General features: G+C 38.3%; 1 protein-coding gene across 24 annotated transcripts in view; it reads left to right on the forward strand.

The window, feature by feature from the left end:
* The window catches only part of Dlg1 (discs large MAGUK scaffold protein 1), a 209,356-nt gene extending 199,785 nt beyond the window's left edge, over window positions 1–9,571 (forward strand). For all 24 annotated transcript variants that reach the window (XM_070029891.1, XM_070029892.1, XM_070029890.1 and 21 more), the window contains 2 exons: window positions 2,860–2,951; window positions 7,781–9,571. In XM_070029891.1, the coding sequence (XP_069885992.1) occupies window positions 2,860–2,951; window positions 7,781–7,887 (199 nt within the window). In that variant the 3' untranslated portion in view covers window positions 7,888–9,571. The remainder of the gene's footprint in view (window positions 1–2,859; window positions 2,952–7,780) is intronic.
* The last annotated feature ends 6,503 nt before the right edge of the window (window positions 9,572–16,074 follow it).

The raw sequence follows: 16,074 nt of genomic DNA on the forward strand, positions 1-16,074 counted from the left end.
TCAAGCCCCATGGCTGACCCAACAAAAGAGGAAAAAGAGTTGGAGGTGTGGCTCAAGCAATAAGAACATCTGCTTATTAGCAAGCACAAGATCCTAAGTTCAAGTTCCAGTACCACCAAGAAAAAATCAAGAAAAGAACAATACCACTATACATTTAGTAGTTGTTATAAAGTTCAAAATAGGTAATTCAATGGGGAAATCGGCTTAGACACATCATCAAAAGTTCCAAATAATAGATATTTGAGTCTGTACTGAATTTAAAACTATTAATGTCAAAGAAAAGGTTAGCTCATCTTTATTGGCAAAGATATGGAGCAACTAAAACGCATATCAATGTTGAGTATAAATTTAAATGTGCCTATTGGTAACTGCATATAGTATATCCTAAAGCTGAGTATATGCTAATGTATGCCTAACCTAGGAATAAACTTACTTATACTAACCAAAGATACATATTTGTTTACTGACAGAGTAGCATTCAAAATAGCTAGAAACCAGCTAGTATTGTGGTATATACTATTATCGTAACTCAGGAAGCCAAAGGAAAAATGATAGACCAACAAGGGCTTCACAGAGAAACCCTGGGGGGGGGGGGGGGGGCGGAGGTTGGTCGTGGGACTTGAACTCTGGGCCTGGGCACTGTCCCTGAGCTCTTCAGCTCAAGGCAAGCGCACTACCACTTGAGTCACAGCGCTACTTCTGGCTTTCTGGTGGTTTATTGGAGATAGTCTCACGAACTTTGCTGCCTGAGCTGGCTTTGAACCGTGATCCTCAGATCTCAGCCTCCTGAGTAGCTAGGATTATAGGTGTGAGCCACTGGTGCCCAAAAAGAAAAAAAAAAAAAGCTGGGCTCCAGCTTTTATCTCCAGTTTAGCCACCAAAAAACCAGAAGTGGCACTGTGGCTCAAGTGGTAGAGCACTAGCCTTGGGCTGAAGAGCTGAGGCACAGTGCCCAAGCCCTCAATTAAGTCTCAGTACTGGCATAAAAAGAAAAAGAAAAACATTTGACAAAACCATAAATTTACAGCCTAGGCTGGTTCCTCAGCATAGAAACACTACAATAACAAGTAATTGTATGTTAAATAAAGCATAACACTAGTGAAAAGGAAAATTTGGGCCTATATAGTTAGTAAGGCATTAGATTCAGATGATGTACAGTTTTCAACAACAGTAACAAAAAATTAAAACCACAGTGCAAACAAAGAAAGTTTGAACCAAAGCGGAAAAAAAAATAAGTCGGAACTGTCCATGAGAAAGACCACATGTCAGACTTAATAGACAATGACATTAAAACAACTCTTTTAAAGATATTCAAAGAGGGGCTGGGAAGGTGGCTCAGTCGTAGAGTGCTTGCCTTGCATGCATGAGGCCCTGGGTTCGATTCCTCAGCACCACATAAGCAGAAAAAGCTGGAAGTGGCGCTGTGGCTCTAGTGGTAGAGCGCTCGCCTTGAGCTGAAGAACTGAGGGACAGCGCGCAGGCCCAGAGTTCAGGCCCCATAACTGGCAAAAAAAAAAAAAAAAAAAAAAAAAGATATTCAAAGAACTAAAAGACATTGACAAAGTCAAGAAATGATGTATGAGCAAAATGGAAGTATCACTGAAAGGAAAACCTAAAAGAAAAAAATTCTAGAGCCAAAAAGAAAACTACTGAAAAAAATCCATTAGAAAAGTTCAAATACAGATTTGAGCAAGCAGAAGAAAGAATTGTACATTTAAAGAAAGAAACTGGAAGTTATAAGTCTAAGGAACAGAAAAGGCATTGAAGGAAAGTGACACACCATTAAGTAAATTAACATACACATTGGAGGAGTAACAAAAGGAGAAGGAAGAAAAAGAGACAGAGAAATGTGAAGAAATAATTTCCAGAACCTTCTTGAATTAGATGAAACCAGAATATAAATATCCAAGAAGTTCAGTGACCTATAAGCATGATAAATTCGAGAGACCATCCCTGTGACACCTCATGATCAACCTTTTGGAAGATGGAATGTTGAAAGCAATGAGACAGTGACTTGTCAAACACTAGAGATACCCCATAAGAATTCTCATCAGAAATTTGGAGGTCAAAAAACAGAGGGTTCCTTTACTAAAAGAACTGACAAAAAACTGTCAATCATAAAATCCCATACCTGGCAAACCATACGTTAAAGCTGAGAGAGAAGCCAGGTGTGGTGACGTACATCTGTAATCCCAGCACTAAGCAGGCAGAGCTAAAATACAGAATCTGAGGCTAGTTTTGGTCTACTGGTAATACCTGATCTTAAAAGAAATGAAGACATTATCAGATAAACAAAAGCTGAGGAAGTTCATCACCTCACACTCCGAATTGTCAAATGATTTTTCATCATTATAAGTTTTTTATGTGTTTTCAATTTTTATTGTAGTCACCGTAAGTCTACGTAAGTTTTATTCATGACAGTTGATAACTTCTTAATCTGCAGGTGCTCCTTCCTCTTCGTCCCACCATCTCAGTTAATGGTAAAGAAAGGCACTTCTACAAAGCTTTCCTCAGTCTTTTTTTTGATTGCCTTCTCATGGTAGTGTTTAATGGTTTCATGTGCAATTTTATTTTCTATAAATGCTGTATAGATCTGTGATCATTTTAATATGAAGTTTTCATCCAACTCAAAACTTAAAAGACTAATGCTTAACTTTTGACTACTTGAAGCTGATGCAGAATGTTAAAATCCTTTTATTCCAAGTATAAAAAGAAATTCAGTGATTAAATCTGTTCTTAATTACATCCATATTTCCAGCAAAGTTTACCTTTTCATGATTTTATGTTTTATGTGCCATTCTCTCCTTTCAAAAGATATTAAAATACAACAATTACCAATTTCAAATTTTATTTTCATAGGGAAATGAATAAGCGTCTAACAGAAGAACAAGCCAGAAAAACATTTGAGAGAGCGATGAAACTTGAACAAGAATTTACCGAACATTTCACAGGTTAGAAGCATATGGGGCAATACCCTTTCACCTTTTTTTATGGTTTTGTTTTTGTTGTTGAAAACAACAAAAAACATAAAAATGCTGATACTAGGGCATGAACTTGTGCATTTGCTTATCTTTTTTTCATTAAAGCTGACACTCTATCACCTGTGATACAGCTCCACTTCCAGCCTTTTGCTGCTTAATTGACAATAAGAACCTAGAGGATGTATCTTCCCAAGCTGACTTGGAACCACAATCCTCAAATCTCAGCCTCATGAGTAGCTAACATTACTAGCATGAGCCACCGGTGCCCATCTTGACAATCATCTTTCGAATAGAATTTTGCTATGTCCCCATCTACTGAGAGTAACTATTATACTGTGATTTCAGAATGAACTCTTTTAAGTTCTGTTATTTTTATCCTGTGGAAAATTCATCTAACCTACGCAATGGTAATACAGACTCTTAAAATGACTATTTCTAGGGCTGACAGTGATAGCTCATGCCTGTATTCCCAGGTACTGGAGAGGTGCAGATCAGGAAGATCATGAGTCAAGACTGGCATGGGCCAAAGGTTCACAAAACCCCATCTCAACAAAAATGTCATCCCAACTATATGGGAAGCAGGTCTCGAAAGGCCTAGGCCTGAGACACTATTTGAAAAATAACTAAAGCAAAAAGGGATATGACTGAATGGATAGAGCACTTGCTTAGCAAGCACAGTGCCCTGAGTTCAAACTCTTAATACTGCCCCTTAAAAAAAAATAATGTGGCCTGGTGCCAGTTGGCTCATGCCTATAATCCTAGCTACTCAGAAGGCTGAGATCTGAGGATTGAGATTGAAAGCCAGCCCAGGCAGGAAAGTCCATGAGACTCTTATCTCCAATTAACCAGAAAACTGGAAGTGGCACTATGTCTCAAGTGGTAGAGTGCTGGCCTTGAGCTGAAGAGTTCAGGGACAGTGCCCAGGCCGAGAGTTCAAGCCCCATAACCAACCAAAATAATAATAATAATAATGTGTCTTAGATTGCTAAGGCAGCATATACAGGAGTATTCATGTTTGACCAGAGAAAAACATTTCAATTTCATTTCTTCTATGAAACTATGACTTTTCTCCTACTTTGATAAACCTTAATCTATTTTTCCTGGCTTACTGAGATAAAAGTGACAATTTTTGTACATATTCAAAATGTACAAAGTGATTTGACATGCATCCAGATTGGGAATTGCTGCACTCATTTTAACACATCTGTCACCAAACAACACTTTGTATTTGTGTGCTGAGGTCACAAGTCATTACACTCTACATTAGTTCCCCAGAAAGTGTGTGTGTGTATGTGTGTGTGCACTTGTGTGTGAGCATATGAACACATGCAGGGGATTAAACCCAGGGCCTTGCCAAACAAGTGCTCTACTACTCATTCTCAGCCCCATTTACCTTTTTATAATTGAAAGTTTGTACTCTACCCTTTGACTAACTTCTCATTTCCCCTGTCCCAAAGCCTCTGGCAACCACTGTTTCAAATCAGTTTTTTTTGGATGCCATGCATAAGTGAGATCCTACTGTATCATTTTTCTGTCTGGCTTGTTTCACTTAGCATAATGACCTTCACATTTACTCATGCAGTCACAAATGACAGAATTCCTTCTTTCTCTTGTTTCTTGTGCTGGTACTAGGACTTGAACTCAGGATTCTTAGTTTTTTTTGCTCCAGGCTAGTGTACAACCACTTGAGCAATAGTTTCACCTCTGGCTTTTTTCTGGTTAATTGGACTTTACTGCCCAGGCTAGCTTCAAACAACAATCCTCAAATCTCAGCCTTCTGAATAGATATAATAAAGGATTCCTTTTTAATGGCTGAATAATATTCCATAGGTGGAAATTTCTGCTGTATTTCCTTTATCTTTATCCATTCATCTGTCAGCAAGCACTTAGGTGATTTTTTTTTTCCTTTCAAATCAAACCAACAGGGCCACAGCCCAACTTTTACTAACAGAAATTTGTAATATTCAAAAACTCCGCTCCAGGGACTGGGAAGGTGGCTCAGTAGTAGAGTGCTTGCCTTGGCATGCATGAGGCCCTGGGTTCAATTCCTCAGCACCACATTAGCAAAAAGAAAAAAAGCCGGAAGTGGCACTGTGGCTCAAGTGGTAGAGTGCTAGCCTTAACTCCAGAATTCCTTGGATTTCCTCAGGCAACTCGAAGACCTTTTCATATCATTGTTCCAACTTCTGAATTTCCTTCCTGAACTCACGTTTTTTATTGAAGACTCTTTTAAGTCTCCCTTGCTTCCGTTTAGGCACCACAGCTGATTTAGGTATTGCTCCAATCTTGTGGTCACCTTTTCTCTTTGCCTTTGCTGAGGTCTCAAGATAGGATTCATCCTCTCCTGCCACTTTCTTGGTTGTAACGATCCTAGTGTATTTCTTCTTAGGTGGTGGTTGAGGAACTATGACTTCATTAGCTGAATTCACTGCTCTAGTTCTTACAGAATTCTTATCTGCTTTATCAGCCATCACTTTCTGGAGTCCAGAGCCCGAGAGCACCTCCAAAATGGTGGGGTAGCTGACTTAGGTGATTTTTATACCTTAGTGGTTGTAGAAAATGCTTCTGCAAACAAAAATGCAGATCTCTGACATACTCATTTTATTTCCTTTGGATATATACCCAGCAGTGAGATTATTAAATCATATATGTCCTAGTCTGCTAGAATAAAATAACACAGACAGGGTAAATAATAAACAATAGAAATTTATGTGGTGCACTTTTATTTTATATGTATGTGTGTGTGTGTGTATAAACATATATATATATGTGTGTAATCTGATTTTATCCCTTTATCAGATATCTAGATTGCAAATATTTTTTTTCTCTCCTACTTAGATTGTTTTCTTCTCTATGCAGTAGTTTTTCATTTGGTAAAGTTGGCAGTTGATTTTTTTTTATGTTACATGGGTTTTTGATGTCATATTAAAAAAAATTATTGCCAAGACGGTGTCAAGGAACCCTTTTCCCAGTTTTTTTGAGGAGCTTTTTGGTTTCAGATCCTACATTCATGTCTTTAATCCATTTCAAATTAACTTTTGCAAATGATATAAAGATCTAATTTAATTCTTTTGCATATGCATATAGGTTTGAGCCACTGGCACCCAATCATAACCTTGACTTTTTTTTTTTAAAGCACAGTGGTTCATGCCTATAATCCTAGATACTTGGGAGGCTAAGATCCAAAGAACTAGGGTTCAGAGCCAGACAAGACAGAAAAATCTGAGAGACTTAATCTATAAAATGGCCAGCAAAAAGCCAGGCTGGAAGCTTTACTCAAGTGGTATAGTACCAGTTGAGCAAGTAAGCCAACTGAGTACAAAGTCTTGAGTTCAAACAGTGGTATTGGCCCCCCCAAAACAAAAAGTATAACCTAAATGCATTTGGGACAGTAATAGCAAAGAAGTAATGATGCATCCTTTTGCATCTTGTAAGGCATATGTCAATTTGAACTCTTTCTGGTGATGCTAGTTTTAATCACGTGGTTATGGTGTCTGTAGTACTGTGCTTTCCTAGTTCCCTCCCAACAAGAAACCTGATACTAACCACTCCATTAATGAATTTATAAAGTAAGCTAAATGTATTTATTTCTGAGGTAATTTCTAAGTAACTTTTCCTCCCCAAAATAAGCCATCATTTACTGTTCAGCCTGTACCAAGAAATACTAAGAGGTCCTGTCCTGTGCTCTTGGAGTACACAGGTACCAAACTGGTCAACCAGATGTTTTGTCTTCAGGGACATTAAGGCATATCTACATCTTACATATCTACTCTTACAATTTCAATAGTTATAAACATATATGTTGCTTAAATTTTTTGGTTACACATAAACCTTTCCTTCTTAATGTGTACTCAATCTCAATCATCAAATATACAATTTTACCTGAAATATTCATTTGGTATATTATACTAGGTTGGGGACAGCATGAAATGTCATAGATACCTGTAATGCCTTTTCCAAAATCACTGACCACATGATATTTCATTTACAACTTTAAGTTCTTTCATTTATATGTAAACATGTTCTATTTTCTTTAAAAGCTACTTGTGCTTCATGCTTTTTGTTGAGAATTCTTTTTGTTTTATTAACCCTTATTCCTAGCCCTCAGAGACTCCATATATCTCTCAAATAACTAGTTTTTAGTGATTGTTACCATTATTCACATTTTTTCCAGGCAGCAAATAAACTACCCAAAGAATTTACTACTGTGTAGTTTACAACTACCTAGAAATTTTATTATTCTCTAACCACTAACAAACCAAATTATGTATCTCAGTTTGCCTATACTCCAGTACCTGACATACCAACATACTTGGACAAAGTTACATATAATAATCATAGTTCCTTTTCTCTAAGATCCTAACCCCAAAATAAAAGCAAAATAGCTTTTCTTTTCTTTATTTTTTCTAAATACATTTGTGGAAAAAATCAGGAAAGTACAGGAAATACAAAATTTGTTTTAAAAGAATACAACTAAGAGTTGTATCAACTGTGAGGCTGTAGGTTCAATGCCTAGCACCAGTAGAATGAATGAACATGCTCAGATGATAAATAAACCAAACAAGAAGCAAAAGAAAAATAAAGACCAAATCTCAACTTTAGTCAGTTTTTAAATAAAATTTTGTATATTATACAAATAGTAAAATTAATGAAAGGAATACTTCCTGCAAAGTAAATAATACATAATACATGGATGGTATTTAAGTAACTGTTTTCTATGACTCAGCTTCCATTTCACCAATAATTGTAATGACAAAGACAATTAATGGACTTTTCTGATTTTCTTTCTGTTGTTGCAGCTATTGTACAGGGAGATACACTAGAAGACATTTACAACCAAGTGAAACAGATTATAGAAGAACAATCTGGTCCTTACATCTGGGTTCCAGCAAAAGAAAAATTATGAAAAGTGATGTTTCTGTATTTCTCTTTCCACAACCTCCTTTTCTTTGACACTTCCTTGCCCTTTCCTTCTGGAGTCTGTCTTAAATACCCTTCATGTTGAATCACACCCTACTCATCATGGTCTGCAGTTGTGCTTATTTTGACATCCAGTGTCTCCTTCATGCTACATCATGTATATTGTTCTATATCACTATTGGTTTGTGGCCATTTTTCAGAACTCAAGATAGATGGCCTTACCAGCTATTAAGGGTTTGGGGAGACGCAGAAATTGTGGTAAAATTCCTTAATGTTTAAGGGAAAGTAACTTTAAAAGATTTTCAGAAAAGCTTTATATACATTATTTTAGAATTTCAATACAAATGAAAGAAAAATTGTTTTAATCAGTGATTTAGTAGACTTTGAGCAACTGTGCACGCTTAACTTTTAATAGCATGGTTTGGCCAATGTATTAGCTCTCAAGTCCTTTTCTCAATTGACTTTCTGTTATTAAATATTTTATTAGAGACAAATAAGGACAGTGTTTTTCATTTCAAAATTCATCTCTTGAGTTAACTGTTATAATTTTACAAAGCCTATTCATTCTTCATAAGAGTTCTTAAAGCCTTTTATTGAGGGCCCCCTCCCCTGTACATTTGGTAGGAATAGCAATGTTGAAGTGTTTTTAATCTACTTGTGCAACATTACTTAAAATGTCTTACAAAAGTTGTTCATACATAATGATCACTTTTTTTAAATGAGGCCATGTTCAGGTGCTAGGGGAGCTCACCTTTTACACAGAAGGTCGAGAAATTTCATAGACACAATAGAGACAAGGCAGACATTTCAGTGAAGATGTAGTAATAACCTTTATGATACTAGAAATGGAGTCCAATTCATAGCCTAAAGCTAAAGTATGCTTATGTGTCAGATTTTAATGAATATTTTACCCACAATAACTGCCTATTTTGTTATAATAAAGTATATATATAAATATATATATAACTTTCTTTAAACTGTAACTATGGGAATTATTTTCTTTACATAGTTGCGCACACAAACATATATATATATTTAAAATATATTTTTTGTTTTGCCACCTACTCAGTTTTTGTTTGATTATTAAGTTAAATGTTTATTGAACAGACTTCTTTTCCTTAATCATGTCAACTGAAAACAGGAGTTTGGTGGTGATGAGGAGAAACTCCAAGGGAAATTAGACTAAATGAAAGTACTTGCGTGTTCTCCTCTTTCCTACAGAAGTTTTCCAAAGGTCCCTGGGTTTTTGTTACTATTCTTGTCATTGGGTTTGATTTTGGTCTTGTGCCTTTCCTTCTAGTTCTCCTCATTTTGTTAGTAGGAAAATAGAGGGGGAAACAAACCATTTGTTGGGAGTTTTCCCTCAGACACATTCATCCCACAAAGCTGTTCTGCACTAGGGTTGCACAGATCTTTATGGTGAGCAATTGTAAGAAATTTTTAGTGAAAGCTAGAAATAACTTCAGAAATCAGTTTCTCTGGTCTTTTTTTTTTTTTTATATCATCTGGCTTCCCGATTTTCTTTGGAGTTACTAAGTATGTGGTTTTCGACAATCTCCTCATTACAGTTTCTTAAACAAGTGAGTGCTGATTTGTAAACAATTATCAACGTTATCCATTCCACTTATGAGAAAGAGGAGAACAGCTAATAAACTTTATTGTAAAATCTATTACGTTAAGTGTGTCTTGAATTTTGAAAGGAAAAAAATTATTTTTAAGCTAATATTTTTTGAACAGTTTGGGTAATTATGTGACAATCTGAATTCAAGAGCCACTAGGCAATGTATTACAGCTTTTAACATGAACTGTAGTAGATTATTACCAAACATAAACAACATTAGAATTAGAAAATCTCAAGAGCTCTAGATACCACCTTTCAGCAAGATACAAGTGTAAGTCATTTTTAAGTATAATATCAGGAAATCATAAGATTAATTTATGTGTTAAAATATGTAATACAGCTAATGCCAATGGCTCATGCCTGTAATCCTTAGCTACTCAGGAGTCTGAGATCTGAGAATTGCAATCAAAGCCAGCTTAGTCAGACTCCTGTCTTCAATTAACCACCAAAAAGCCAAACATGAAGCTGTAGCTCAGTTGGCAGAGTGCTAGCCTTGAGCAAAAGAAACCTCAGAAACAGCACCCAGGCCCTGAGTTCAGGACCCAGGACTGGCACCCAAAAAAAAATCCGTAATGTGTTTCTTTCTAGTGTCTTTAGTAAGCCATTTATTAACAAGAAAATACTTATGTGCAGTTTTCCTGGTTGTGTTAGATTATTCATGATGAAATTACTAATTGTAGTAGCTGTGTTAGTATATTATAAACTTATTTTCTTTGTGCCAGTCTTAGGGCTTGAACTCGGGGCCTGTGTGCTGGCCCTGAGCTTATATTGCTCAAGGCAAGTGGTCTACCACTTGAGCCACAGTTCTACTTCCAGCTTTTTTTGGGGGGTTGGGGTAGTTACTGGAGATTAGAGTCTTAGAAACTTTCCTGCCTGGGCTGGCTTTGAACCACAATCCTTCAGTCTCAGGCTCCTAAGTAGCTAGGATCACAGGTATGAGCCACCAGCACCCAGCTCACTTTTTTTTTTAAGTTGCTAGTAACCCTGATTTAGGTGAAATCATCTGCCCTAAGTGACTTAACTAGTGGTAGTGCTTAGTATTGATCTGAATCCCTCTTTCTTATCTTTTTTTACCCTGTATTATGCCTCCTCATTTTTTAGTCCCCACTGCATAAGACAGTGTGACCTTCTTATTTCAGCACCCCATTACAAATACAGGAAAGAGTCTTAGATGTAGGTCTTCACCCAGAGTCCCACAGCAGAGAGGACAAACCTACAGGTAAGTTACTTCCATCACAGCTGACAGACTCTGGGAAACAAGTCAGCCTAGCATCATCACAGTAACTTACAAAGAAGGAACCTCACTAGAACAATGGTCTTTAGAAGGAAATCTGTTCGAATGCACTGGAAAGGAGTAACATACAGTTTCATGTGCCTTTATATGCTTCTTAATGACCATCAATTGGGTAAGGGGAAAGCTCCTCTTAGAATGCAATTGGCTACACGTTCCTGGGATTTTTCCTGTTCTCTGTTTAAGGCTCCTCAATTAACAATGGAGACAAGCCTCCAAAGTTGATTCCAGCAAAGTACACCACTGTGATTAACAAGTATCTCCCAAACACTATGTTTTATTTAAATCTCAAAGATGGGAAATTGGGACTGTACTACTGAGAAAAATTTGTTTCCTAGACAATCGGAGCAGTTACTTTCCAGGATTCTCTATATTACATACTCTATATGGTGAAAGAGAATCCAAGCGCTTCCCTTGTCATAACCCAGTGCAATGCAGAGCCAACATGAATGAGAGCCTTTAGCTCCTGAATCTGGGAAGTCGTTTTTCTACCATCCAGTTCTTTTTTCTCCCATGGTATGAGCTGATCTTAGTGGGTTGTTCAGTCCCCAGAGATTTAGGATACAGGGAGGAAAGAAGGTAAATACCATCATATTTTGTCTGCATTTGGAAAGATTCCAGAGAAAAACATAGATGTCACTTTTCTGGCCCATGTTTAATCATCTGGTGTTTCAGTTCATGTTAATCTCCTCCCTGCATTGCACAGTGCAGCTCTCGCTGGCTTGGGCAGCAGTGGATTATAATGTGAAGAATGTGGGTAGTGGAAGCAGCTGGGTATGAATGCCAGCTCTGCCACTTAGACATTATGTAACGAGCAAGTCACACCATCCCTTACTGTGTTCTTATCTAAAAAAGAGATATTTTAAGGCTCTGTAAGACTATATATAAAAGGGGCTAGCACAAGGAACACTCTAAAAGTTCATTTCCTTTTCCTTTAGAGTCAGAAACCTGAAATTGTTCTGCCTCCCTTTGTACCCTTAGTTTTGCCACAGTTAAAATGGAATTTGAATGTCTTACAGGATTCTGTAGTGTGTACTAAACAGCCATAGCACCTGATACGTGGAGTATGTTTATGGCTAGTAGCCAAACTCAGAATATGGTTCACAATTCTTTGACACCCATTGACTTTTCTTTGACAAACTTCAAGAGATTATTTACATTTCACTTCCTACAATATTCTAAGGGCCCCTATTTTTTGTAAAGAGATGCTGTGAGTTCACTCCCATGTTAACTCCAAACATGGAACTGGCACACACAAACTCTTCATGTCAACAATCATAGATCCACCAGTCCTGAACAGTTCTCCATGGCATTAGTTGTTGAGAGTCTAGGAACAAATGTAAGACAATAGAGTGGAAAACTTAAATCACTCTAAGATACTGTTTCCTACTCCGTTTAACTAAAAACAGAGGAGCCACTACTTAGTCTTGCACTACTTCTCAGCTCTCCATTTCAAACTGTGATTTTGGATTTAGCATCCTTCTCTATTACCAACAGTAGTAACAGGGAAAGAATTGGAAGATAACTTGTATTCTCTTCAAATCTTTTTGTTATGTACAACATATAATTTGTACTGTACATACACTTCAGTGAACTAGAAATTCACATCACCTTATATAACCACCACAAGGCATGGCTGTACTCCAAGTGCCCCTGTCATGACCCTCCCCATCACTCCTATGCAAGAAATGATCCCTCTCTTAATATGTCCACAGTAAGAGTTCTGATATGCATATATAGTCCATAAGCCCCACTGCAACACAAGTGCCAACACCCCAAGCTTTCCCTCATGCTTTTCCCCCTATCTCAGCAGTACCTCCTCCCACCCCAAACTAATGACTTAATATTTGCATATGCAAATAAACCAGGTCTAACTTCCACTTGGGAAAAGGTTTTGGAGGTTCATGTGTCAGTAGTTGTCTTCACTGATGATAATCTATGTCATTTATGTGGCACCGCTACTCTATCCACTCACTGGATGAAGGACTTTTGGGTTGTTTCCAGTTTAGAGCTTTTCCTTGCCACCCAAATCCTGCAAGGAGCAGCAAATAGATTTCTGTGACTGAAAGCCATGGCAGGCACAACAATCCCAACATCAAACATTCACAGCTTAGAGGCTTGCACAAGAGCCCATCATCCCAAAACAAGCAGTGCACAAGAGCCTGTGCCCAAGCAAGACACTAAGAATGAACACCTGAACATTCAAAATCCTCAGGAATCACAATGGCCAGCCGCTGAGTATGCATTGACTAGTGCCACATTCTTATTTCCTAAGTCCTAGAGGAAGTAAGTGGCATTCGTTAACAATTAAATTCTGGTAGGTTGAAATTATATATATGCATTTGCCTTTTAAGTCATTATGAAATGTTAGGATAAGGTGAAAACAAATATAACCCTGTGTAACATCAAGTTATTCTGTATTCATTCAGTCATTCTTCACTATCTGAGCAGACCCCCTATCCAAATCTTGCTTCTCAAGTCCCTTATGTAAAAATGGCCTAACATTTTCATATGATAAAAGCATATCCTCCCAGATTATTTAAAATACCTCTTAAAATTATCTGTGTGTGTGCGTGCATGCACACGCACGTACACATGCACCCATACTAGTACTGAGGCTTGAACTCAGGGACTAGACAGTCTCTTAGCTGCTTATTTGCCAGTTCTGGATGTTGAACTCAGGGCCCGGGCACTGTCCCTGAGTTTCTTTTGCTCAAGGCTAGCACTCTACCACTTGCGCCACACCAACACTTCTGGCTTTTCTTCTGTTTATGTGATAATGAGGAATTGAACCCAGGGATTAATGCATAGTAGGCCAACACTCTACCACTAAGCCACATTCCCAGCCCTCTTAACTTTTTTGTTAGCACTCTACCACTTAAGCCACAGCTTCACTTCAGACTTTTGGTGGTTTATTGGAGATTAATTTCTCAGTGTTTAGCTGTCTGTGTATGAGCCACCAGTGCCTGCCTGGCCAAAACATCTCTATCTGAGTCAATATAGTACTTGAGCACCTTCAGATTTTGGTATCCCCTGGAGGTTCTGGAGCCAATCCCCAATAGATGCTGACTGTATGTAGTCTAGCAACCAACTGAAAACAACTCAATTTAGGAAACAGAACATGGAGACAAAAACCTGACCATTTCAGAAAAATCAAACGTTTTAAACTCCAAAGGATAGTAGTTTGTTTTTCAAAGATTACCTCATTTTTGGTGTAATCTGTGAGGTTTAAGTATTACATTGTATGGTTTATAGAAATACTAATTCAAGAAGAACCTTGACAGAGCTGGCTCTGGGTGATAGGACATGACACACTGGAGCCACCAGTCTCATTCTCCTTACAGTATGACTGCTCATGTGTGTGTGTGTTATATTTTTATTTTAATTTTTATTTTTGCCAGTCGTAGGGCTTGAACTCTGGGCCTGGGTGCTGTCCCTCAGCTCTTCACATCAAGGCTAGCACTCTACCACTTGAGCCACAGCACCACTTCCGGCTTTTTCTGCTTATGTGGTGCTGAGGAATCAAAACTAGGGCCTCATGCATGCAAGGCAAGCACTCTACCACTGAGCCATCTTCCCAGCCCAGGAGTGCTTTTTAAAAAAAGAAAAAAGAAAAAAAAATTGGGGCTGGGAAGGTAGCTCAGTGGTAGAGTGCTTGCCTTGCATGCATGAGGCCCTGGGTTCAATTCCTCAGCACCATATAAGCAGAAAAAGCCGGAAGTGGCACTGTGGCTCAAGTGGTAGGTAGAGTGCTAGCATTGAGCTGAAGAGCTGAGGGACAGCGCCCAGGCCCAGAGCTCAGGCCCCACTGCTGACAAAAACACAAAAAAAAAAGGCACTCCTTTATATTTGCTTGTACCAAACCTTAGGAAATCCTCATTTTTATCCAAAGTAAGACCAATGAGTATATATTTACCCCAATTTATGCTAATGAATTATTAGTGACCTATTTCATTTGAACAATTTTTAAAAATGCAGAGACTAGTAGCTTGTACCTGTAATCCCAGCTACCTGAGAAGCTGAGATGTGAGGATTCCAGTTCAAAGCCAGCCAAAGCTGGCTAATTAGAGATAAGAATTTCATATCTCCAATTAACCAGCATAAATCCAAAAGTGGAGGTGTAGCTCAAGTGCTGCAGGCCAACTTTGAGCAAAAAAGTTAAGCAAGAACACACGAACTAGAATTCAAACATGAGTACCAGCGTGCACACGCACACACACACACAATGCAAAGAAATGTTGGAGGTACACAAAACTATGTGAAACTTGCTAATGAGTTTCATCAGTGATATAAAACTTTCTTACAGAAGAAAAGATTAGAGGGAGAGATGTAATTTTTCTTCTTTAGAATGTCTATAATTAGGCTCGTTTACCTCACAGATGGGCTAGTGTATGAAAGTCCCATATGTTCACATTATGAGTTCCACAAAAAGATTTTCTAAATCTTGTGAGAGCCATCTCATCCAAAATATCTACTTCCCTAGTGGTATTTAAGACTAGAAGAGATGCCTTTGAAGATAGATGTCTTCTGTGAAACTTCAGTGCTTAGCTCTGACATCCTTTATTTGACAGTCTTATTAGCTTTACTAGTCTTTTAGCTATTGGATAATAACAGTTGTACTTAAGAGACACTGTCTCCATCACCAAAGCTTTAATCTAGTGCTTTGGGCATTTTTACTTTCCCACTGCCATTTCTACTGCCCTCCTGGCTCCTGCCCAGCCCCAGACTCCTAAGCCCTCTCTACTCTCAAATCTGTTCCCTGGATGATCTGACCACCAGATGCCTTCCTGCTACTTGGATTACCTCCCCTTCCCTTCTCAGTCAACTCCCTGAGGCCTAAAGGCAAACTAATCAGCATGCCTGTATAGTTCTTGGAACCATTCCTGCAACATTCCCTCCTCTGCCTACCTATTCTCTCCCTAGCTGTCCTTTGATGTGTATATCCTCTGCAAGATCCCACCGCCACCCAACTGTGTCCAGTCTCCTCACAGTCCCACTTTCTTCCAAGGCAAGGAGAGTTCGCACTCATAGCCGTTGACCTCTCAATTCCCATAAAACTCATCCCACGTCACGTACACACAATTTCCTGTGCCTCTGACTCATGTGTCTCCGTTTAGAGGGCATTTCCCTTGTATTCCTCTACCTCAGGTAATTGCCTAGAACCTTCTCTGGAGCAGGCACGGCCCTCCCTAGCGCAGCTACCTCACAGGCTGAAACTGCTCTGTGGAAGTGTTGGCAGTAATTTCATTTGCAGATGGGGA

This window comes from Dipodomys merriami, unplaced genomic scaffold (genome assembly GCF_024711535.1).
Source record: "Dipodomys merriami isolate MVZ:Mamm:240054 unplaced genomic scaffold, mDipMer1.0.p SCAF_2, whole genome shotgun sequence".
In the NCBI taxonomy this organism is placed as follows: Eukaryota; Metazoa; Chordata; class Mammalia; order Rodentia; family Heteromyidae; genus Dipodomys; species Dipodomys merriami.